The sequence below is a fragment of the Pinus tabuliformis genome, chromosome J (assembly GCF_031772625.1).
Source record: "Pinus tabuliformis cultivar Carrire ecotype Pingquan chromosome J, CPIR1, whole genome shotgun sequence".
NCBI lineage: Eukaryota > Viridiplantae > Streptophyta > Pinopsida > Pinales > Pinaceae > Pinus > Pinus tabuliformis.
The window spans coordinates 1,428,743,340-1,428,770,540 of record NC_142295.1 but is presented as its reverse complement, the minus strand read 5'-3'; the positions used below and the strand labels follow the sequence as shown (position 1 = coordinate 1,428,770,540).

General features: G+C 35.5%; 1 protein-coding gene and 1 pseudogene across 1 annotated transcript; one reads left to right on the top strand and one right to left on the bottom strand.

The window, feature by feature from the left end:
* Positions 1-8,867: 8,867 nt before the first annotated feature.
* LOC149232730 (ricin B-like lectin R40G3) lies at positions 8,868-10,077 on the bottom strand. The gene is made up of 4 exons (XM_089381989.1): positions 9,945-10,077; positions 9,672-9,856; positions 9,434-9,556; positions 8,868-9,221 (listed from the first exon to the last, which is right to left on the bottom strand). Exons 1-4 carry the CDS (start codon positions 10,075-10,077, stop codon positions 8,868-8,870), a joined length of 795 nt encoding a protein of 264 aa, XP_089238115.1.
* Positions 10,078-10,610: 533 nt separating this feature from the next.
* Positions 10,611-20,822, top strand: LOC149232729 (alpha,alpha-trehalose-phosphate synthase [UDP-forming] 6-like; annotated as a pseudogene).
* Positions 20,823-27,201: the final 6,379 nt, after the last annotated feature.

Genomic DNA, 27,201 nt, shown 5'->3' with positions numbered 1-27,201 from the left:
GCGTGATCCGGGGAATGAAAGTTGGTCCACAAGCTTGACCATTCTTCCTTCATGCGGAAAACACATTACTCTAAAGAGTGAGGAGACGATGGCTCCCATGCAATATATATAGTCTCGTCCAAGGAGTAGGTTATAATCCAAGGGTCCTTGAACGACCATCACGTTCATTTGAACGGTCTTCCCTTTCAATGTGATTGGCACATTGGGAAGAATCCCTAAAGGTCGACTGGTTCCTTTATCGAAGCCTGTCAGATTTCTCATTTCAGGCAAAAGCGCTGGCGAACCAAGCGCTTTCCAAGCAATAGAGGAAAGGATACTCACAGATGCCCCCTCATCAATGATGGTGCCATCCATTACCATTTTGTATATTTGAACGATAATTCTGAATGGTATGCTTGCTGGCAACCGGGGTCTGCCTAGTTGGTTCCAGTCGAAGGATACAACTAGGTTGCTTGGTGGTGGGATAGAATAGACGGTCGGGTATGACTCTGACGAAGTTCCTTCCTGCGATAAAGGAATGGGCAAATTGCCCCCTTGTTCGTCGGAGTCTGTGTTAATGAAGAGAATTTGGACGGTGTCGTCTTTATTCTCCTCTGTGATGGTATCATTCGAAGATAGAGCCTCTGAAGGAAAAACCGGGTCAACTGCCACTTCAACCTTTTGACTTTCGTCAGGTATGGATTCAGACGGTTCATCCTCAATGATAGATGCTTCGGCTGACCACCTGAGCGGGCCAGCCGGATTCTCAACTGGTGAAGGACTTGGCAGGAGTTTTTGATATCCAGGAGGAAGTTGCACTGGTAAAACCGGGCGATCTTCCAAAATTATTTTAGACTCGTCTAAGAAGGGACAACAGTGGATGGCATGGTCGCCTTCACATAGTTTGCAGGGAAATCTAGCTTTCCCTCTCTGTCCTGTGGCTTCACTTTCACTAGTTGACGGCGTGCTGTCAACATGGCTATCAGAGGTTGACGCCACCGAATTGTGCAAGCGGGGAGACCAGTCCCTTAGTATCCGAGGGATGCAAGGACAATCTCTGTGAAAGTGGTCTCCCTTGCATATGACACATGGCGATTTAGGCCTGGTCTGTGCAGTGTGTGGATTTTCATTAGACGCCATTCGCTTGCCCCCAGTTGCTTTTGGCTCCTTCTTCTTCTTTTCTTTCTTCTTCTTCTCCTTCTTCTCCTTAGGAGCTTGGCTTTTGGCTTGGCCAGCTCCATCATGCGAAGAGGAAGGAGGAGAGGAAGAATTATAGGAAGTGGAAGGCTGGTGGGCAGCTTTGGACTGGTCTAACTGCTGATACGATTGTTCAGGAGTAGTGGTGTTTTGAACAACATTAGTTGAGAAGAGCCAGACAGGCAAGCCCATTGTCAGTCCTGGAAGCGACAATGTGGCCATATGGGGTGCTCCAACATCTCCCCAAGAGGAGAAGGGACTAGGATTTCCACCAAGGGGAATTCCTTGGTTGGAGAGCTCCATTTTCTCAACTGAAAGATAAACGCGGGAATAAGGGTGATTTATTATTCCGTTTAAAATAAGTTTTAATGACGCTTTAGACATAACTTGTTTTTTCAGTTTTAAAGAGTCGAGAAAAAACAAAAGATGACTCTAGTCGCCTTCGATGTTTTAACGAGCCCGAAGTGACAAATGCTCGGATGGACTTTTTCCATTATAGAGTCTGAAAAAGGCCAAAAGGAACTGCTCTGGAGATCTAGGTAGAGGGTGTGCCAAACCAATCACAAAACTGCAGAATACGTTTTACGGTACGGCAGTCAATCTTCCCGAATGCTGTGTTCGGTGCATTGCGATCAGTAGGGCGGTCAACATGGCTTCCTAAGGATAAAGGTTTTAAGCCTATAGGGGTCTCCCAATATATACGCGACGGTACGTGGGAGCACAATCCGTACTGGCACTTTTGGTCCCTCAGGAGGAATCACCCAACCATCAGCGAGGCCAACAGATACCAGGTTTTACGACGCCGGAACACGTCTCTAGCCTAGACCTCTATGTTGTGCGTTATGTTACAAAGCGTTATTAAGTTCATTCAATTTATTTTATGTTGATCTTTCTTAGAAGTTTGCCTTTTGAGGTTCACCACGAGATGTATAGACAACTTCCTAAATGCAATCTAAAAGATGATAAGCAAATTTTATCTCTTTTTCAACAATGAAAATCCTAGCTACAAAGGGAAAAGAAAGACACCATATTTTCTCAGAGAGCAATCAGCACACTCTAAATGCACTTTCCCTAAATCAATCATGCAAACTATCAAGATGAAAATGCACAATGCAAGTGTTTGTTTTTCGCTTTCTTAATATTGATGCCTAAAAAGAAAGCTTTTTGCACAACTTTGAATTTGCTTTTAAATGACAAATACAAACAAGTTTACTTTTTCGAAATCAGAAAGGGTAGAAGAGATTACAACACTTAACGATTTTCGAAATGAATACTTGTTTTGACACTCAAAAGAGACAAACTCAAACCAAAAGCAAAAATGAATGTATAACCAACTGTAAACAGCCAATGAACTCTCTCCTAAGATCACAATCAGCAGATCTGAATCAAGGGCTACAGGATGACTATTTCACTCTTGCAAAGGGAAACTGTAAATGATGCCACAAAAACATAAAAACACTCACAGTCTTTTGTACAAAAGGAGGCGGAATTTAAGCAGAGAAAATGGGCTATCAGACAGGTACCTATGCTGGTTACAGGCTGCAAAAATCAGAGATCAAAACAAGGCAAAACAGAGCAGAGAACCCCAGCTGCACAAGGCCTAACTGGATCAGCGCACCTGTATAACAGGGAAACTGAATTTCAACGTAGGTAGCCTTCATGGGAACTGCGTTGAAATGCAGAGTCTCTTCAAAGAGCCTGCGCTGAAGGAGAAACGAGAGTTCCTCACTGGGTTCTGGGTCACGGTTTGCTATTTAATCTACAGTTTTAGGCCAAATCAAAGCAACAAGCAAGGTACAATCAAAGGGATGCTTTGAAGGAGGATTAAGATCTATCACAAAGGATCATCAAATCATTTGTGAGTCCATTGTTCAGATCATAGACAAATCCAGTGATTGGATCAAAGCAGCAGCTGTCTACTTTGCATCTGAGAATAGCAGATGCAGTTCGATTGTTGCTGTTGAGTCTATGAAACAAACAATGATAGAAACACAAATAAAATGACTAAACAGATGTCCCCAGTGGAGTCGCCAATTTGTTGTGGGGAAAAATGCCTATGCAGGACGATCCTATCCACCTAAGGTGTGACAGTGCCTTAGCAACAAACAGAAACAGCTATTCTAGTATTCTTCCTTTATGAATTAAGAATGAAGAGAGATGGATGGACTAACCAGTGTCTTCCGTTTGTCCCTCGATCCGACTTCTCTTCTCTTTGAGAGCTCCCAGCTACTTGCCTTCTCACTCGCCCAGCTTCAACAGGTTCCTGCAAGATCACAAGAAGGGAACACTACACAAAGACATAGATTCATATTCATAACTAGTTCAGGATTAGAAATAAACCAAATACACTAATGCAATCATACATCAAAGACACATCAGCATATAGGAGAAACCAAGATAGCTTTATTGATGAATAACAAGGTTCAGGAGGAGATACAACCAAGAGAGTTCCAATCCAGCATCTCCTTCCCAGCAAATGAAATTCCTATCTTCACCTCCCTTCAAAGCATTAAGCACCCAATGATTCCAATCTCAAACCAACAGCAATTCTTTGCAATAACAAAATTCCAGCCCCCCAGATCTCATGGAGGAGAGATCTATATATAGATGTTTGGAGAGAAGATGAGTCAGCTTGAGATCTGACTAGTGTCCTCTCTCTCTGTCAGTTCTTACTTCCACTTGGAGACTAAGAGCCTCTTACTCATCACTTAGTCGAACTCAGCAAGGCAAGTGTCATGGAGGAAGATTCTGGAAGCTTCCACAGTCTTTACACCTCGCACAAAAGACTCTGCCATTTGTCATTTCCCGCTCAGCGCACCCTGATAGTGCTTCTACCTGCGTTACAATGCAACTAGCCAGTGTAACCTCTGCATTTCAACGCAGGCAGCTAGTGGAGCCTCTGAATTGATCCTAAATTGACTTGTTTTTGAGCAGTTTCTGGTGGAGAACTTCTGTGAATTGCTGTGGTTTGTTAGCCTTGTTCCTCTAGGGGTAGGAACAACATGTTTAGGGACTTTGGATCCCTTGGATTATGGACATTTCATGCTTATAGCTGTAAGGCACAAAAATGTCTATAACAGCAGCCAAGGATAGTTAACAACAAATCGTGAACTCCTATGGAAAATGAGCTTTTAAAGGATCTAAAGAAAGTGAATTCTCAAGGAATTTATGTATTATTTTTAAAACTAGGGTTTTAAGTATATCACAATGTTCTTTAAATGTCCTCAAGTCAATGGTAATGGTTGTTAGAGAGCCGTGGACTTACAGGAACAAAGAATAATGAATTTCAAGAAAATTTTGTGTTCAAAGATATCTTTACAGTGTTGAAGTACAAGTAAGCATTGCCTGACATAAAATGGATAACTAAATAATTTTAATGATAAGACAATCGGTATGATTTATATATGGCTTAAAATTAAAAGTAACTCATCTAAAATAGGAAAAACTATCAATGTTAATCATCTTAAATGCATTTGGATCTTCATCTCAAATACTTTGATTTGCAAAGCTTGGGGACCTATCTTAGATACTTTGACTTGCAAAGCTTGCGGACCTATCTTAGATACTTCGACTTGCATAACTTGGGGACCTTGGACGAATCTAACCAATTAGTAATTTGACCTTCCATTGTGAATCAACAATATCCATAAAAGGTCAAATTGTATGATGAAATTGATGTTTCAAAGCTCATTTGTCAACACAACTATCTGAAACTTTTTAGAGGTGAAATTGTCTTATGTACACTCTACCATGATTGCAATTTTTTAAATCCAAAACATAGTTTAAAGTTTCGTAAACTTGACTTTTGTTAATGACTCTGCAAAAATATTAATGATGTGATCACTTATCTTGCAATAAAAAAGATTCACAATATCTTTATTTTGTCAAATAATGGGCATGAAGCCTCCACATACATTATTTTACTATGAACAAGAAGATTCACAATATCTTTATTCTGTCAAATAATGGGCATGAAGACTCCACATACACTATTTTACTATGAACAAGAAGATTTTGTATTGCATAATACATTGGAATCTATTGCTCAAACGAGAAGCCAACCTCATCCATTATGTGGATTCACATTGATTTTGTCAACATTAAATGCACCCTTATATTCAATTTTAGTGGTCAATAGTTCTGCCTGCTTCTTACAAGACCAAAGTAACTGACTAGTTTCATATTCTTAATGCAGTACTTCATACTGTGCTAATATGTATCTTTCATAAACAATCCTTTTTGTGGCCTCTAAGTAGCCCTCTTTCATATCCTACATGAATTTGTAGACCACACTAACATCAAATAATATATCAAATCTGCTATGAATCAAGTAAATGAGGCTCCAATAGTCTTCTTGTAGAGAGTACCATTAATTTTCAAAGGCACACTCAGTCAATTTCTCTCTTGATTGATATGGTGCCAAAAATGGTTTATAGTGTTCCATCCTAAACGTGTATAATGAATGGCGATTTATATTTAGGTAAATAAATATATTGTTATCCATTTGAAAAACTTGGCTTCCATAAGGGAAAATACAACACACTCAGGTTTGCAATTCTAAATATCTCTATTTATTGTTTTTTCAAACCCAAAATTAGGTTGACACTACTTCAATTTATGATTAAGTCACCAACATGTAAGTATTATCACTTGCACATTTATGATTAAGTCACCAACATGTAAGTATCGTCATTTGCAAAATATAAACACTACAATCAAATTCATGATGCTTCAAACCAAAACTAATAATCAATCATTCTTATACCACACTATGGAGGCTTGCTTCAAAGTGTAAAAGGATTTCTTTAGTAGACAAACAAGATTGTGGCCCTTCTCAAAGCCTTTCGTTGCTCCAGATAAATCTCCTCATTGAGAACACCATGTAAAAAAATTGCTCCATATAAATCTCCTCAGTGAGAACACCATGTAAAAAAACACTATTGACATCCAATTGATGTATGTTATAACTCTTATACAGAATGAATAATGTGTGAAAGAATAAGTAGATAAGAGTTCATATTTGCAATAGGTGCAAAGATTTCAATGTAGTCAATATGAATATGATCTTGTTGAGAGAAGATTTTTGTCACGAGTAAATTTATGTTTCTCAATAACACTTGCAGATGGTAAATTTAGTCTTGTAGACCATTAGACATTTCATCACATTCTTTCTTTATGCCTGGGGAACTAAGTCTCAACTTTTATTTTTCATCAAAGGAATTGCACTCTTTAGTCATATCATTCTCCCATTTAGATTAAACTTGTGCATCTGAATGTCTATTGAGATCAATTCCTTTAGGATACATGCCATGAAAGCAACACTAACACACTATTTCTATCAAGTCTTTCTTGAGTCATTTATCGTACCTACATTAACATAGACAACTTCAATTGTCTTAGTCAACCATTGGAGAAGAAAAATGTCCCTTATAGATGGAATTTTTGTATCAAATTCACCATGAGAATTCATAGTCAAATGATTAGATAAGCCATTTCTTGTAGTCAATTATATTGGAAAGGATCCACTCGAAGTGAAATCTGTTACACTAGTTGATTGCCTATTGGAAAAGCTAGTCAATGCATTAGTTAAGGTTGTATAATAATATGCTGATATAGAATTTGTCATAATCTCAAATGCATCATTGTTTAATAATCCATATGGGGACTTTAGTTTTCCAACCCTTGGAAGTCTACTTGTTAAAAGACAACATCCCACCTGCAAATAACTTTTCATTTTATTAGAATGAACAATTTGTAGGCATTTGCCAATTTGTAGCAATTTGTAACCCTCATGGCCAACCTTCAAGAAACAAAATTTGTTAAAATTAGATGATTTATCAAATAAAGAATAGAGCTTCATACATGTATGATTTTTCTTTTTGCAATCATGACTCCCATCATGACCTACCAAATTTAGGCATTCCTCCAATTCATTTCCTTGGTGTGATTCAAGAGAGCAGTATGTGCACTTTTCATTGCAACAATGGTTACCCATACAAGAGTGGTCAGAGGAATGGCCCTTCTCTAGAACACATCGCCAAAAACATACAGAACATTTACAAACACATACAGAGTCCCTGTTTCAGTTCTCCAAGTGATAAAATTGCCTTCAGTTGCAACTTTTGTACATGAGCATTCCCAGAAAATTCTGCAGGGTTGCAGTGAAGCCACTTTTCAACACGATCGCGCTGTCTATCAGACAATGCCACTAAGAAATCGAGAAATTTAGAGTGCCAAAAATCACCATTTTTGCCTCTCCTTTCCAAGGCACATTCTAGTTTCAATCTGAGACGATACAAAATTTTGCCATTTGACGTAGATTCATCCAAAGCTGCAAGCTCCAAGCCAGTGTCCTGCAAATCTAGAAGGAGATCCCCAATTACCATTGGAGCATCACTTACCTCTTCCTCTGAGTCAAATTGGCAGCCTCCAAACACTGAATCATGATTAGATAAGCCATTGCTTGTAGTCAATCATGCATGGATTCATTTGACTATGAATTGGCTCTGGATAATACAAATGTGTTGCCTGCATTCCAAATTGTGGTCAAGCAGATTTACACTAATGTGAGCAAGAAAATGTTGAATTCAGATTCCTATAAGTCTCAATTGTCTCTCAACAGAGTATTATGGATGTATATGGAGATGGGGATGGAGTGGAACCACCCAAGACAAAGAATTCTTACTGCTGAGGATTCAGAGAAAAAGCTCCTTTGTTTCTGGGCCTTCTTCAAACAATTGTCTGTGTGTCCTTAATTGGAAGAACAAATATGCAGCAAAAGCTATCAGCATGATGATGCTGCTGACTCTAGACAGTTGTAATGTTGATACAGATGCTTCACTATATGCCATATATTGTTGAAGGGCCAAGGGTAGCATGAGACACAGTGAAGCCATCGTGAGAAGACTGGAGTCGATTCCAGAAATAACCTATGTCATATAGCAATAAAACACCCATGGTTAGACCCTAATGAATGAATATCATGAGCAGGTTGGACTTGTTTTGGTGGCCTAGGTTGTTAAAGAGAAACTAAAAATATATCACATGCCTTGTCAAACCGTTGTTCTTTTTTCATGTTGGCAATTCCTCCACAAAAGAGAGATGTGCCAAGCACAAAAAGTAAGTTGGAAAGCATAGAGCCTAGTAGAGAATACTTGACCACATTGGTCTTGCCATGGTAAAGTGCAAACACTGCAATGAGCATCTCTGTTGCATTTCCACATGTGGCGTTGAGCAGCCCACCAACTATAGGAGAATTAATTAACAATATATTTGCATCAGTTACTTCGAAATGTCAAACACTTTCTCATATATATCAATTAGCTCATATCTTGTATCCACAAATATGAGTACATAGTCCATATACATATAAGAATCTCACTTGTTGGTCCAGTGTAGAATGAAATTTGTCTGCAACAATTTACAACAAAACATCATATTGTAGAACCAACAAACATAATATTTTATGAAGTCACTGCACTGTAGTGACCATTCCAAGTGTATAAACAATTGCAGTACAAGGTATAGATTACACGTAACCTATGTACATATACCATGCAATTTTTCACTTACTCGGTGACAAAGCCTATACATTCAACAAGAGGTGCAAGGCCAAGAAAACTTATGATGAACACCCAAACCTGCAAACAAAAGAATGTGGAAAATGATGCCAGAAAAACTTACAGAAAATGTCAGAAATGATAAACTTTCAAGTAGCATGAACCCTCTGTCCTTTCTATTGATAAACTTATAGAAATGATGCTACTTTCAATAAAGAGCTTGAAAGACAACTTGTTATTGTTAGATTGCTTACAATAGATGGGCTGGAGCTTCAATTTCTGGTTGCTCTGTTTCTTCCACTCAAAGAGGATGAGTTCATTTCCATCACATATTCCTCCAACATGGCTATCTGCAACTTTCGCATCCATATTCAAATTAATGTTGTTCACAGGCCTCAGACATTGATACCTATTTCCAACATCTGCACTTAAGGTCCACAGAACAGACTGCTCTGCCTTGTCATGATTATAATCTGCCAAGTATATCTGTTCAACAACATTCAACAAAAACTATGGATTAGGGGACCACCGTTGTAAACAGCTCTGTTGCAGCCCATAATGCCCAAGACCCTGGCATTCCGAAACCCTGAGTTAAGGTGGTTTATAGCATTGCAGTGAATAAGACTTCTCTACATATCCAGAGGAGAGGCTATATTAAACAATGAAACTAAAAGGAAAAGGGAAATAGAAAGTTTTACCTGGTCCCATTCTTTATCCCCGTGTTTCAGAGCATGTCTGGTGGCCTTGTTCACCAAGGCAAATGCTGGGAAGCCAGCTTCATCCTTGACTCGAAGGCCCCATGAATCTACTTTGATCCATTGCTGACAAAAGGTTCCATCAAACAGGGGAATAAGGATAGTGATCAATCATCAATTATTAGATGAACAAATGCTTTCAGCGAGCTTCAAATAAAGTAGCTCAAACTGATGAACATACCTGATGAGGATCATGTGGGTTTTCCAGCGCAAGCACTGCAACATCACCACGAGCAGCCAAGAAAAACTCTGGGTTGGCTTCACAATGGATCTTAACCGTATGTCCTTGTGGCTCGACATTAGCCTGTGGTGGATAGAATGAACTCTGCTCACCTCGTGGTGGATGGACTCCTTGTGAAGCACCCACTGTTCAATTTACCAACAAATATTAAAAATCGGCACTCACCCAATTACGCCTGAACCTGAAGGTGACGTCCCCTGGGTGGTGAGCTGCAGAGTGGAGGAATTGCCTGGGCCGGAGTTTTGTGGTGAGCTGCAGGCGCCGAGTCGAGGAGGAAGGTGAGTGAGCTGCAGGGGCTGAGTCGTGTTGGTTGGGGGAGCAGCCCGCGGTTTAGCAATTCCTCCATTTCGAATTGGAAATGGCATCAACTCTCCGCTGCGGCAATTCCAGCGCCGATCCGATCTGTCAGAGAATGTCAGGATTGCCAGCTCTGATCCGATCTGTCAGGAAATGTCAGGAAATGAATGCGGAGCGGTGGACGGAGGGTGGCGGAGCTAGGGGAGGGTGGCGGAGGACGGAGGGATTGCCGACGGCCGGAGCCGGACAATTTTCTGGGCGGCGACGGAAACCGGGCAATTCCTTCACCTAGGTAGACTACTCCAAAAAAATCAATTGTGTAAATACAAATAACACACCCTACAAAGTGATGTCTTCTTGAATATTGATCAATATGAATGATTTTCCTTTCATAGTTCTTGTGTTTTGATTCTTTATGAATAGGAATTGATTCATTCAACTAAAATTGGTATTGTTGATTTTGATGGCACTTTTTTTGTCCAGCTTGATGATTGGGTGTTGTGCCGAATTTACAAGAAAAATGGTCATTTTCAGAGAGTACAAGGGGTAGAACGAGATGAATCACCAAGTTCAGATGAAGTGATGGCTTCTTTGCCTGATATTGATCAGCAAAACAAACTGCAACTGCCCAAAATTTCCTCTTTCAGTGGGTTATTGGAGAGTGACGATCCTTTCATAGATGGTTTTTTAAACGATGAAGCCATGGATCGCAATGGAAACAGTAGCAGACTACCTCAAGTCTAGTCCTCCAACCTCTCTCAAAACAATTTCAGCAATAATAATGATAACAATAGCGATTGCCGATATGAAGTTGTCCCAAAACAAGAAGAATTAGCAGTGGAGAATGATAACAAATTCAATTCTCTCAAGAGGACCCTCTCCTTAGCATATGGGGACAGTGAAACCAACCCTGCAAAGAGATTCAACAACATGCAGAACAACTACAGCTACAACGTCAAAAATAATGTTTCAGCCTTACTTAATTCAATGCATCCTAATCAAACTTTCCAACAGCAGAACTTCCTAAGCACATTGAATGATAGTCAACAGAATTTCAGACTTCCCTACATTCATAACATGCATTGGCCTACCTAAGCAAACAGAAAAAAAAAAATACTTCAATTCCAGACGCATAGGTATGCGAATGCATTCGGCCTTGATGGCAGCTGTATATCAGAAACAACTTCGGCTGTCCAGTCTAGGAAGACAAAGACATGCCACTGGTGAGATTGTAAACTACATAGTTGTAGATGCATATCGTTTTGGAGAGTTTCCGTGGTGGCTGCATTGGGGTTGGACCGTCCCTTTGCAAATTTGTGTAGCAATTGGCATCCTTTTTGCCACAGTTGGATGGGCAACTATTCCAGGTTTGCTCATCATCATTCTTACTCTCATTCTAAACAAACCTCTGGCCAAAACCCTCCAGAAGTGCCAAAACTCTGGCCAAAAACTCTGCTGGCTCTAATTCTTTAGGGCATTCAGACTTCTGGATACTCTGCAGAAAAACAACTCAATGCCTATGAAAAAAATTGCAGTGTAGCATGAAAATCAGATTATGCTTGTTTAAACTGATATAATATGCAGCTTTCATCATAAAAATAAAAATGCTAGCACATACTACTTGACACAACATTACCATTTAGAATAACCATAATTGTCCAAAAGACATAGCTGGCACAAATGCCGCTTGAATGAAAATAATGCTGAAGCACAATTCCCATTCTAAAATCTAATTTCTGCATCCCTGTAATAAAAGTGGCATCATATAGAATGTTTCAAGATAGGTCTGCAATTAGCTAAGTAATTGGACTATTGAGAGGCCATGATGGATGAAAGTTGTATATATTATTATTGTCCAAGGACCACGGAGCTAACTGAAATCCATTTTTATATGATTTGTGACACAGGTAGAGTTAGTCAATATTACCATACTAGGAGTAATGAGCAAGAGATGTCTCTATGTACGATGTTGCCGTGGAATATAATAGGCATAGGAACAGTGTGGGCTGGAGGACAATACAGAGCTCCTTCATGAGCCCAAGCATTTGTTTTCACCTCCTTATCAACCACCTGTGGCTTCTCTGCGTCATAAGGAATATATCCTGGCAGGGATTCAGTTCATCACAATGTGATATGGTTTAAGGTCTTCATATTTCTAGGCAAATACATTAGAATGTTGTTTGAAAAGATTAACATACCTCTCCTTAAAATTTTGTATATCAATATGGATACCTAGTTGTTGTTCACGTGAATTCATTTGTTTAACTTCACCTTCAACTAGGCAATCTTTAAGGTATCTAAACAAGTTCAATGGATATTTATGACTACTTTTATTCTATTTCATAGCCACTTTAACCCCCGAATAGGGTTTTCGACATGGCTTCCTCAATTCAAACTCATTATCATCGACCCTTGCTTTCAAAAAAGCCCATTCACATTTCAATATTCTTCCACACACTATGCCTTATGGTGTTTCCTTTACAGCATTAGGTGCAAATGCTAGTTATAATATTTTAAAATTCACTCAACATTAGTTGGGTGGAATAATTTTCATCCTCAGCATTCAAATTCATTTTTTTTTCAATAAAAAAATCTATTATTATCACCATCATGAACAAGGTGGGGGAGGGGGGTAAGTGATGGGATGGAAAGCTGCGTTGCTGGGATCTATTCCATTGTGACACTAGTTGTTCGCATCGAGGTCTATTTTCGCCGTCAAAAACTCTGTAGCCAACAGTGTAGATGCGATTCGTGAGGTCTTTCCTTGCGTTTTGTATACCGTCAAGGAGGGACTGAATATTCTGTATTTGGGTTGAATCTCGATGATGAAATGTGAGAGAGGGTTTGGAAGAGATGCCCATGAATCATTGCCATTAGGGCCACAGGTAGATTAGGGAAATTTGAACTGAAATCTGATGGAACATATCGCTTCATTTTTACTACCATTGTGGTTAATTGATGCCAAAATTCAAATTCCATTTGTATAAATAATAGGTTAAATTTTGAACCATATAAAAAAGGTCAATTGACGCCACAAATTCAAATTCCATTTGTATAAATAATATGTTAAATTTTAAATAATATTAAAAAAAATATATATGTTATTTTATATGTAAATATGTAATTGAATATCAATTAGATTTAATAGCTTTTAATTACCTTGTTTAAAAGAACAATTTTGTATTTTATTCAAATTCATTTTTTACAAATAACATGTTTAATTTAAATAAAAATAAAAATAATTATGCCGTAAGGTGTTTCCTATGAAATCAACTCCCCTCTCAGGTTACAGGTTACGTGTACATTCATAGGCCCTTGATTTAGGTGTTAGGCGATTAAAATAGTTTCAACCATATTATTAGTGTTCGAACAGTATTAAGTTAGTTAGAAATTTAATTACAAATTTTATACTCGGGCAGATAAACCTCGTCCTTGCTAGGCACTACGTGGATCGCCATTGCTCGGCACTACTTCCAGGTGCTTCTTCCTTCACAACCCATTTCCCTCCTCTGAGATTTACCGCACTCTTCCTGTGCGTGAAGAGATTCTGAGGGGTCTACTCAATGTTGATCTGATTGGGTTCCATACATTCGATTATGCGAGGCACTTTCTTTCTTGCTGCAGTAGGATGTTGGGATTGGAGTATGAGTCCAAGAGAGGGTATATAGGCCTGGAGTATTATGGGTGCACTGTGGGGATCAAGATTATGCCTGTGGGCATACATACGAGTCAGCTTGAGGGTGTATTGAAGCTTGCTAATACCCAGTGGCGGATTAGTGAGTTGAAGGCAAAGTATGAGGGTAAGATTGTGCTTTTTGGGGTTGATGACATGGACATTTTCAAGGACATAGGGTTGAAACTTCTGGCAATGGAACATCTTCTGTATCAGCACCCAGAATTGGTTGGTAAATTGGTCATGGTGCAAATTCTCAACCTTGCACGCGAGCAAGGTAGGGATGTTTTGGAGGTCCAGGAGGAGATATCTGTCACCTCAGCAAGGATAAACGAGTCATTCAGAACTGAAATATATCAACCTATTGAATTGGTGCAGAGACATGTTCCGTTGTATGAAAGGGTTGCATATTACACAATTGCAGAATGTTCAAGATGGTATGAATTTGATCCCATACGAATACATTGTTTGCAGACAAGGTATTACAAAACTAGATGCCAGATTTGGAATCACATCTGATAACCCTAAAGAAAGTATGCTGGTAGTGTCTGAGTTTATTGGATGCTCTCCTTCTCTAAGTGAAGCTATTCGTGTAAATCCCTCGAATATTGAAGCTTTACCTGATGCTATGAATACTTCTATTAATGTCAACACTCATGATGTAGCCTTTTGGGCCTAGAGTTTCATAGGAGACTTGCAACCTGCAGAGAGCACTCGTGAAGCTGATGTTATAGGCTAGGATTTGGATTGGGATTCAGACTGGTGCATCTTGATTCATACAAAGCTCTTATCGATCCATACACAGGTACAAACATACATACAACCTTATTATCTTTAATGTTGTGCAAGGAATACAATTATGTAGGTATGGCATTTTATTCTGTGACATGTTCATGTTGCTACATTGGGGAAGAGATTTGACTGTTTTAATCCATCATCCAATTGAATGAGAATCCCAGAGTGGTGATCAGAGCTCTTATCGATCCATACACAGGTACAAACTTACATAGAACTTTGTCTTTTATCATTGTGTGTATCGAGTTCTTTTTGGTTACAAATTTAAATGAGTGATATTAATATGCCTCTACTTCTTCTCCATCTACGTCTACTTGGATTCCCATATATATCAAGCAGGAGGTCAAAGGTGTAGACCAAGAAAGCCTAGCCCATCAATACATTAGGGAAGGGATTTTGTACTTAAGGAAAAAAAATTGAATACTCCAAGGAGTACACATCAACATTTAACCTAGAGAATGTTGTTGAATTTAAACCTAGAGTGACCTCAACTCTCCATCAGAGCTGTGAGTTTCTTCTATTTTTGTTTTTGCAGCTAATGTGGAGGAAAAATGTTGACCTTCTAGAAAATGTTGGACACAGACATCACTTATAATGGCATCTTCAATGCCAGAAATTTCATGACCATTTTCATGTGCTCTCACACTAATAGACAATCTGGAAAGAGAAAATGTTCTCATAGCTTTTGAGGCTAGCAACCCTCTATTAAAGGCTTAAGTTGTTTAATCTGGAAATAGAGTTCATTTTCGATATGGAGGTTGTCAAAAAACCATCTTTTTTGAAACCCAAATTTGTTGAGATAATTGATTTGTGAGAGAAGAGGTAGTGGAAAATCAAATTAGCATTATCTTTAATGTTGTGCCAGGAATACAATTCTTTAGGTATGGCATTTTATTCTGTGACATGTTCATGTTGTTATTCCTTTCGTACAAGATGTCAAATTGAGTTCTATGGCAATTTCCTCATTGTCACAAGTAGGCTAGCAAGGATTGGATCTTGATCCAATGAATATTGTAACAAAGAGGCCATGTACTAGTGAGTAGAGTTACAAACTTACCCATCCAATTACTACATTACTACCTTCTTACTAAAATTCCCTGATGTTATGGATCTCACCTTACATAGACAGTAAGGTAGAAGTTTCGGTTTTCTTTTTATTTCCAATGGTCATGCATGCATTCAAGAGCTTGCGAGTTCTAGACAATATGCATGGTATCGTTAAACATAAATGTTGCCTTACATGTGAAGAGATTCCATATAGTCTTAGTTGTCTTCTTTTGTATAGAATGAAAGCCAGATAAGTATTAGCAATAAACATATTTGGAAGGCAAAGAACAGACAGGGTAGTTCAAAGTTTAGTCTTGTGAGCTTAAAAACTTAAAAAGAAATTATAATTTGGACCAAGGGTAGGTGTTAGTAGTAGGTATACTAGAGTGTGGTATCAGAGCAGCCAGTGGATGGACGAGAAAGAGAGATTCAGTGAGGAAAATCAAGTCCCATTCCTGACAATATTAGGTATGTTACACATCTTGAGGAGTTGCCTTGCTCAATCATACATACTAAGGAAAATTGACATTGTGCTTTAAAACAAGACCAAAAAGGATTAGATTGATGGTTAAGGACGGGAAATTTGAGAACAAATTATTAGGTATGTTACACATCTTGAGGCGTTACCTTGCTCAATCATACATACTGAGGAAAATTGACAATGTTCTTTAAAACAAGACCAAAAAGGATTAGATTGATGGTTAAGGACAGGAAATTTGAGGACAAATTATTATGGGTTCATATGTACTTCTTGAGGAGTTATTTTTGGTAAATGATAATCCACATTTATTTGTAGCACATGCTAAGTCTGAGCAAAAGAAGATCAAATTGGTGTTCGAGGGCAGGATACCTCCTAAGGAACTATTGCCTCAATACATAATGCACATTTCTTTCAGGTTACACCTATGCCCTAGTGGTTCAAAATAAAACCTCACTGAAGACAAATAATCAATTTGGCATGCTTGCAACATTCAAAGTTGATGACTTTGGGGCTTCTTTCAAATTCTTTGGATCAGAATACTGACAACCATTTTCTAAGAATTGTCTGGCCCTAGGCATTTTTCTATTTAGTCCATAATTTATGTTCTAATTTGCTAAATATACAATGAAATATAAAACAAATAATTAAGCCAAATCCCCTTCAATCAATGTTGTAAAAAGGTGTGAGCCGTGTGAGTCATCTGCCATGCTCCCATGTTTATGTTATTGAAGAAACATAGAATGACTAAGTGCGAACATAGTAAGCTATAGAACAAACTAACAATACCATAAGTAAAATCCAAGAAGTAATAGCTACAACATATTCTACAAAAAACATCCAGCGTACAACAAATAAAATAGATATGAATGTGTGAAGGAATAAGGTTGTGGAGTCTTACTTGAATGACATAGAAGCAGCAGATATGCAGCTCCCATTGCCTGCAATTGCTCCTCTACCCCAACAACATGCTTAAGGCAGAATGCTTGTGGTCTTAAGAAGCCTTTGTAAGGTTTCCATAACCATGCATCATTTTCACTTTCCATTGGTGCTTCACCAATATTGTCCTTTAATGAACCTGTTTTTGCAAAATTGCTCATGTTATTTCCTGAAAGATGATAAGTTTGTGGTTTGTTTTTTTTCTGACTGACAGGTAAGTACTGCCTATACCCCTTACGTTTGATTATTTTATGTCACACATCTCCTCACTGGGTTGTAGCTTATTCATATGAAAATACAGGTGTGCTTACATCAGCAATATGTTACATTACACATCCTCCCCATACTGGGTTGTAGAATGCAACTCTTGGTGCAATCACGGAGAGTATGTAATGCAATCCTTTATGGGGAAGAGCTCAATACTTAAGGCCCATTTAGCCTGTGTTTCTGAATATAGGAATACTTTACATTTCCTAAGTTAGAGTTTGAGACCAAGCATGTAAATGATGTAAAATTGTAAATATGCTGCAAATAAATCTTTAAATGTAGATATGGTTTCCTTGGGGAAGAGAGAGGGAGCATATGATGTGACAATGAGCAATTAAAAGACAAGCGGTGAGGCAAGTGTCACTTGTTTATTTAATTTTCCATGTACTTTTTCACATTTTGCACATGATTGAAAAGGAGCTTGCATAGAAGAACCAAAGGAGAACTGATAAGAGGCTAAACCTCTGTACGTGCTGTTACACATTTCTGGATTGCTAAGTTGGCTAAAAGAGGGCATTTTGACTGCTTGAACAAGTTCTTTAACTACTCACATGAAGAGATAGCAATGGAGGATTGAGGTACAAGATGTCAAATTGAGTTTTATGGCAATTTCCTCGTTGTCACAAGTAGGCTAGCAAGGATTGGATCTTGATCCAGTGAATATGGTCACAAAGAGGCCTTGTACTAGTGAGTAGAGTTACAAACTTACCCATCCAATTACTACAGTACTACCTTCTTACTAAAATTCTCTAATGTTATGGATCTCACCTTACATAGATAGTAAGGTAGTAGTTTCGGTTTTCTTTTTATTGCCAACGGTCATGCATGCATTCAAGAGCTTCCAATTTCTGGACAGTATGCATGGTATCCTTAAACATAAATGTTGCCTTACATGTGAAGAGATTCCATATAGTCTTAGTTTTCTTCTTTTGTATAAAATGAAATCTAGATAAGTATTAGCAGTAAACATATTTGGAAGGCAAAGAACAAACAAGGTTGTTCAAAGTTTAGTCTTGGGAGCTTAAAAACTTAAAATTATAATTATAATTTGGACCAAGGGTAGGTGTCGATAGTAGGTATACTAGAGTGTGGTATCAGCGCAGCCAATGGATGGATGAGAAAGAGAGATACAGTGAGGAAAATCAAGTCCCATTCCTGAAAATATTAGGTATGTTACACATCTTGAGGAGTTTCCTTGCTCAATCATACATACTGAGGAAAATTGACATTGTGCTTTAAAACAAGACCAAAAAGGATCAGATTGATAGTTAAGGACAGGAAATTTGAGGAAAAATTATTAGGTATGTTACACATCTTGAGGAGTTACCTTGCTCAATCATACATACTGATGAAAATTGACAATGTTCTTTAAAAGAAGACCAAAAATGATTAGATTGATGGTTAAGGACAGGAAATTTGAGGACAAATTATTATGGGTTCATATGTACTTCTTGAGGAGTTATTTTTGGTAAATGATAATCCACATTTATTTGTAGCACATGCTAAGTCTGACCAATCATTTTCACTTTCCATTGGTGCTTTACCAATACTATCCTTTAATGAACCTGTTTTTGCAAAACGGCTCATGGTATTTCCTGCAAGATGACAAATTTGTGGTTTGATTTTCTTACTAACAGGTTAGTACTGTCTATACCCCTTACATTTGATTGTTTTAATCCATCATCCAACTGAACGATAATCCCATATTGGTGATCAAAGCTCTTATCGATCCATACATAGGTACAAACTTACATTGAACTTTGTCTTTGTAGCATTGTGCGTATCAAGTTTGTTTTTGTTACAAATTTAAATGAGTGATATTAATATGCATCTGCTCCTTCTCCATCTACTTCTACTTGGATTCCGAGAAATATCAAGCAGGAGTTCGAAGGTGTAGACCAAGAAAGTCTAGCCTAGCAATACATTGGGGAAGAGTTTTAATTGTTGTAATCCATCATCCAATTGAACGAGAATCCCATAGTGGTGATCAGAGCTCTTATCGATCCATACACAGGTACAAACTTACATAGAACTTTGTCTATGTATCATTGTGCGTATCAAGTTATTTTTGGTTACAAATTTAAATGAGTGATATTAATATGCCTCTACTTCTTCTCCATCTACGTCTACTTGGATTCCCAGAAATATCAAATAGGAGACGGAAGGTGTAGACCAAGAAATCCTAACCCATCAATACATTGGGGAAGATATTTTGTACTTAAGGAAAAAAAAAATGAATACTCCAAGGAGTACACATCAACATTGAACCTAGAGATTGTTGCTGAATTTAAACCTAGAGTGACCTCAATTTTCCATCAGAGCTTGACTTTTAAGGCAGCAGACATCAAATCGTTATCATAGCTTATGAGGCTAGCAACCCCCTATTAAAGGCTTAACTTGTTTACTCTGGAAACAAAGTTCATTTTCGATATGGAGGTTGTCAAAAAACCATCCTTTTTTATTATAATTTTCGAAAACTTTCAACTGATCATATTGTCTAGGCTTACAAAAAGAGTACTAGATGAGCCATTCTTTTGGATTATGATCCTAAACACCCTTTGCAATGATCCAAAGAATCTGGTCTTTATTGTAAGTGGACGAGGGCAACTCACATGTCCTGCGGTCCTAAACATGCTTTGCAATGATCCAAAGAATCTGGTCTTTATTGTAAGTGGACAAAGGCAACAAACTTTGAATGATTGGTTTTCAACTTGTAAAAACCTTGGGATTGTTACAGAGCATGGTTTTTGTTTTTCAAGTATTTGAACTCTTAACTTTATATGCTTACATTAGAAAATCATGCAAGCCTTTGCACACCTTTCGAATGTTCAAATTACATCTTAACCTTTTTCATTTACATTGCCGGAGCAGGTGGCAGAAGGATGAAGAATGGAAAACTTGTGTGCCAACGATGGATTTTGGTTGGAAAGCAGTTGTGGGCCCCATTATGAAGTTTTACATGGAAAGCACAGATGGTTTATTTATTGAGTTCAAATAGAGTAGTATTCTATGGCACTTCGAGGATGTAGATCTAGATTTTGGTTCTTGGCAAACAAAGGAGTTGCAGGATCATCTTGAGAGTGTGCTGGCAAATGAGCCAGTTGTTGTCAAGGCCGGTCAACAAATTGTGGAAGTCAAGCCTTAGGTATTGTACACTAATCAAGTAGTCTTAAGGATAATTTTTTCAAGGATGTGAATTTTATTTATGCCATTTTGATCTTGCAAGAAGATCTTCAAGATAGGAAGTTTATTAAAATTGTTTGGATTCAAAATGTGCAGGGGAGTGAGAAAGGGTGTTATAGTTGAACATCTTTTAACAATGATGGCTAGCTAGGGGAATCCTCTAGATTTTGTCTTGTGTATAGGAGATGATCGTTCAGATGAAGACATGTTTGAGATTTTTGACAGTGCAATGGCAGCCTTACTTAAAACTGCAAAGAGGGAGGTATTTGCATGCATTATTGGTTAGAAGCCAGTAAGGCTAATCCTAGATGATACTGTTGAAGTAGTTAACATGTTACATGGACTTGCATCAGCAAGCGAATCATTGTTTGGGAGTTCACCAAGGGCTATTGCTTATGTTTCAGAAGGTTGATTCCAAAGTTCATGTATTCTTTTGTGCAGTTCGATGAATAAAACACATATAAATATTAGAATAAAAAATTTCTTTTCGATGTTGTGTGCTTTGTTTGGTTTCATGGAATTGATCATAATCTTTTATATGTTAACATGCCTTTGTGTAATCTTGATGCAATTTTGAGTAGAGTTTTGAGATTAACTTCACTAGGAGCAGGACTTGTCGTGCAGGTTTTGGATGGGGTTGATTATGTATGTACAAAATCTGTTTTATTTCATTTTTCATTTCAATGTAGCTATACAACTTCAGAACTAAATGGACCTATCTAATCTTTGTGCTTGTACATTTGTAGTGTTAAAGATAGAAACCTTTGTTATACAGTTGTAGAAGGAAGATGGGGACTCTTCTTTGTATTCAGTCTTTTCAACTTGTAGAGCTTTACAACATTTTGTTTATTATATTAGATGGCTTATCACAATAGTTTGCTACTCTTTTTTTTGGTTAAAAACTGAAAAGGACACGAAGAACGTTTGTGTCTGAATATAGGGTACATTTCAAATCCCACTTCTTTAATTTCTTATGACCAAAAGTTATAATTGATTTGATCTATATAACTGTCTAGGTTTGGAAGATCTTGAGCATTCACTCAAGACTCTGTTGTGTCCGTAACTCCAAATTATGATATTTTGCCAGCCCTGTGCACTATTAAATCTGTTGCAACTACCACATTTTACTCTTGAAGGATAGAGTAAGTCACTGTATTGATGCTTTATAGTTGCTTGTAATTAGGTTTATAGCTGCTTATATAGGAGTTGGGAAATGCTTATTTGACATTTTGCTTCATAGTTGGTAGAGTTTGGCTTCGTATATTTTTAAAAGATGATTATAATAAATATCATAAAAAAATGAGTAATAAAAAAATATAAAAGTTAAGAGTTCTTTGTAGGTAAAAGGAAGATTATTTTATTATGCAAATAGTTTAGGTTCAATTTGCGATGAATGCAAAGCTTTATATTTATGCAAACTGAGTTTTCTCTGAATATATAAGGGAAGAGATTAAGGTTCAAAAAATATTAGGAGAGGAGAAAGAAATATGCACAGAGTTTTATATTTATGCAAACTAAATTTTCTCTGAATATATAAGGGAATAACAACAACAAAAAAGAAAATGGTGCAACAACAACAAAAAAAAATTGATATTTTCTTTTTTAACTTATCTACACCTTTTGATGCATATGATATGGGAATCTCTTTATTAAAAAAATTAATAATGTTCACAGATTTTTTATATGTCATGATTCTTCTCAAATTTATGCCTTACAGCGTTTCCTTTGCAACATCTGATGCAATTTCTAGTAATAGTATTTTGCATATAATTGAGCCGAGAGGCTCATTATACAACCTAGTATTATGTGTAACTTTGTGTGTCTGTCATCAAAGTTGAAATTTCGCTCATGTCTACCTAAATATAAATAAATAAATAAAATATCGGTTCATAAAAAAATTTACACATGAAGAAATTAGATCCCTCTCAACTCATATTAGATCAGTATTTAAAATGGATCAAAACTAATAATATTATTTTTTATGGAAATATTTTATTAATTATACATTGAATTTAATCAAAATACTTACTGATTATTAATTTTCTCATTCTTATTTAATTTTTACAATTAACTTTCCATTCTAATGATTGCACACATCATTAAATACTTTAAATTAATCCACCATATAAATTATAAATATTTTAATGAAATCCTAATGATATTTAGATTAAGGAAATCTATTTGGAAATGGATTTCAAATTAACATTTAATGCAATGTCTTTGTGCAAGCAAGCTCAACATAGTGGCTAGTTCGATGAATAGATGTAACTGTTTTGGTGTTGCACCATTTTATGTATAAAAAAATTGATATTTTCTTTTTTAACTTATCTACTACTACAACAAAAAAAAATTGATATTTTCTTTTTTAACTTATCTACACCTTTTGATGCATATGATATGGGAATCTCTTTATTAAAAAAATTAATAATGTTCACAGAGAGAATGATCAAATTTAAGGTCATCATTATAAAATGCTTTAAAATATTTCATTAGCTTCTTTTAAAGTATTTAATAATAATTTAATTATATATTCAACACTAAATATTCCAATAATCATTATTAATAATGGATAACTTCAATAAGATACTATTTAAGTTTCTAAAGTTTCTAGCACCTAAAATTTAATTTAATAGAAACATTTTATTCAAAAAAATATGTCTGTGAAATTTTATAGCTAAAATTAAAATTGTAAAATGAGTAATAATATATGTGTATCTTTAATATTTCTATATAAATAATTATCTTTTTATTTTTATTTTTATTATATTAATAATATTTTATTAATATTATTAATAAAATATATTATCAAGTTCGTTATGTTGGGGTGATCGGTGGAGATTCGATTTGATAGTTGTGTTTCGGGTTCTGGTATGTGTTGATATTTCATTTATTTATCACTTTGGGTTGAATTGTTAAATAACCCAGCCTCGAGTTAGGCCTGCTCATGGCGGGGTCACATGCCATAAACGTTTTGTTTGATTTGCTTAATTTTATTTGTCTCATTTGCATAATCTTTATTGGCATAAAAATCGCTATAGTTTTGAACGAGACTGGAATAACTCTTGATTATTATATCCTATAGCTGATGCGTCATACAAATTGAATTGAAATGGCGGGTTAATTAATTCTTTATAAAGAACCTTCACTTGGGGAGAGAGGCTCAACATTTGATTCCCATCGTTACAAACTTCAATAAATGCCATGGTGAATCAGATGCTCCACATTTAACTCCGATAATAATAAAAATTATATGATTTTGTCACGTACTGCTTTACGATATAAGTTAATGCGAAATATGTTGATGCGTACGTGATTAGATATAACATAATTTGAAATTATTAAATATTTTAGTGAGATACTTAGGTGCTTATTACTCGTCATTATACTGTCAATCAACCCTTGTAACACATTCATTTTTAAACCATTTAATATTGACCTTGACATATAGACTTTTTGAAGACACGTGGAACAGCAATTGAATGCAAGTTGCTTGAAATTAGGTCTGGAAATTGATGTTTGGGAGGACTTTTTTGGGAATTCCTATTTCCACTTCTATAGCATTATAAATGCCCTTTGACATGTGAGGAAAATAGCGCTCGCCCTCTGAGTGACAACACGTGAAGAAAGAGGGCGAGCGTGGAGAGAGAGGGCGAGCGCTATTTCCCTCGCATGTCAAAGGACATTTATAATGCTATAGAAGTGGAAATAGGAATTGCCGACGTTTTTTTCTTTCCAAACCTACCACTACCTCTATTTGACGTGTTGATATGAAATTTCTATTATTCCTAAAATAGTCGATTTGATCTTCATTTATTTAAGCTTCCCATAATTTTGAATAAAGATATTTTGAATAAAGTTTCAAATGTTTCCGTTATGAAAAAATGTGATATATTTCATAAGGCAAAAATGTTTACATTATATAAAATGTTCCTTATCATAACATAAATATATTTTATACTAATTTAAGCACTTAAATAAAAATAAAATTGAAAATACTAATACAAATAACAAACACTTATGAACTATATATCCTCCTAAAAGTTATTACTAATCTCTACCCCAATTAAATTGAAATTTTCATTAAAAGTAATATCTCTTTCAAAAAAAATTAAAAACAAGCTTCAATTATGGCCCTATCTCTACTTAGACATAGGTACTCTAAACCAAAAGATGACCTAGGTTGTAAACACTGTTTTTTTTGGGGAACTTTTATGAAATCTCAATAAGACTTGAGTCATTTAGAAGAAATTCACCTCGAGATTGGTTACGTGAATATAAAATAGCTTTGTGAAATCCCAAAGTGGTGTAAGTTTGATGTATGAATGAAGCTCTTTTCAAATTGTAGCAGTTCATTCTGATACCGTGCATCTCGCATATAATATAAATCATGTGTAGTTCGTTGAGATATTAGTCAAAGAGGAGCTCTTGATTTCATGTATCAATTAAGAAGTAGTTAAGTATGTTTTATTGTTTTGGAGGTTTTATTGCCCATGAGGATGGTACATGGTATTGATATTTTTTAGGTGAGAGATATATGTTAATTCTAAATTAGGTATTTTTTTTTGTTTGCAAAAGCGGAAATATTTATTAAATTTGTTTGGAGGTTACATATTGCGGTGAATGTATGAAGATTGGTTATATTTTTTGGTCAAATATGGTGATGAAATTTCAAAATTATATTTTTTAATCGAATTGAAGTCCTCAAAATTTATATAAGTATTGTGAATTTTGATTCAGAATAAAAAGACAATTTGTGAAGAATTATGTTGACTTAGTGATATGTTTTGCAAAAATAGTGATATATTTTGCAAAAAACATTAGGGTCTTATAATATGTCAATTTTCCACTAAATGAAATGCTCTTCCTTGTAAATTTTCACACATATTAAGAGGTATGTGTGTGTTCACTTAACATAACTTACTCTAAAATGTGTAATTTTAAAAATATATATATATGAGCATGCTCTACATAAAGAACTAATTTTTTCGTATTAAAAATTTATCTTTTATGCAAAATTATATTTTTTTTTATTATTTTTCAAAGAGAGTGAAGTAATATTAAATTACATTTAAATATATAAAGTTTTTTTCAACTATTTAAATAAATTGAAAAACCTAGAGTACACTTTTGAAGAGGACTCATAAACGAGATAGTGGTATTTTTTGAAATTTTTTCATTATGTATTTTTATGTTATCGATTTTTTATTCAACCTCTTTAAAATTGTCCAAAAAAGTTTCAAGCATTATGTTTAAAAGAAATTAGTTGAAAATTTTCATATGAATTCAAAAATGTCAAACTCATATGTCATTGGATAGAGGATTTTTTCATGAATCCAACATGATCAACTTTGCCACCTAAGGTCAAATTTTCCCTAAGTGTGCAAGGCTACAAAATGGTGTTGCAAAACAATTTATAGAAGGGTTGTTGAAACTGTGGATTTTAGGATCTCAGAAGCTCGATTAAGCGCTTAAATTTTAAATTTAAATAGATCAATCAAGCTATTTTAAATTCAAATAGCTTGATTGAACATTTTAAATTTAAATAGATCGATCAAGCTATTTTAAATTCAAATAACTTGATTGAACTATTTTTTAGTCTTCGAGGAGCTCGAGCAAGTGCTTAAAAATGGCTCGATTGAACGCTTAAACTGTTCGATCAAGTCCTCTCTTTTTTCACCTAAATGCTCCCCCTCTTACCAAAAAGTGTAACTCAACTCCATACTATTACCCATTCAATAAAAAATTATTTAAAATTTAAATGAATCATATATAAAGACAACCTGCTTAATTCTAATATATAATTTATTAAATTTTACAGATTGATGATGTTAGAAAAAGGAGGGTGAATTAAAATTCAAACACAATTTTTAAATGAGAGTGCCTTGGAAGAATTTTTTTGGAAAACTAAATTCAATAATAAATATATATAAAGAGGTGGAAGTGTAATTCCTATTTATCTGATAAAATATCGTAGGTTAATTGTGAGCATAATAAAAAATTATAACTTGTTAGTTCGTATTGATCATTTTAATATAGTTCTGGTTTGTATATGATTAATGAGATGAGTCTATTTCAAAATTTTAAAATTTTATTTCATTTATAACTTGTTAACGTATTGATCATTTTAATATAGTTGTGGTTTGTATATGATTAATAAGATGAGCCTATTTCAAAATTTTAAAATTTAATTTATAGCTTGTTAACGTATTGATCATTTTAATATAGTTGTGGTTTGTATATGATTAATGAGACGAGTCTATTTCAAAATTTTAAAATTCTATTCCATTTAACTAAAAAGGTAAGAGTTTTTTGCATTAAAAATACCAAAAATATCCTAAAATAAAACTTCTCACACTGACATGTGGACTATTACATTTGAATAAATCATTAAACACATTTCATAGGATATATATATTATCACTTTTGTTAACACAATCAAAATATGATTTTAACTCATGCATTTTCCTTGAAAGTGGAAAATCCAATCACATCTCAATTGTAAACTCACCGTCAAACAAATCATTGGATTTTCCTCAGTAGGTAAGGATAATTTTAACTTAGATAATATCAGCAAGAAAACTAGTTTGGTGTATTTTAATGTTAAGATGATGTATTTTCAAGCCATATTAAGGTTATAGAGTACAATTATATGTTTCTAAATGATATTTAATTTTAATTATTTATATGAAGAAAGATATTAACTTATTTATAATTTAATTTTTTATTTAAAAATAATAAAATTGAATATTATTTTAATTATAATTTTTTTAAGAAGAATTAATAATTGTAGT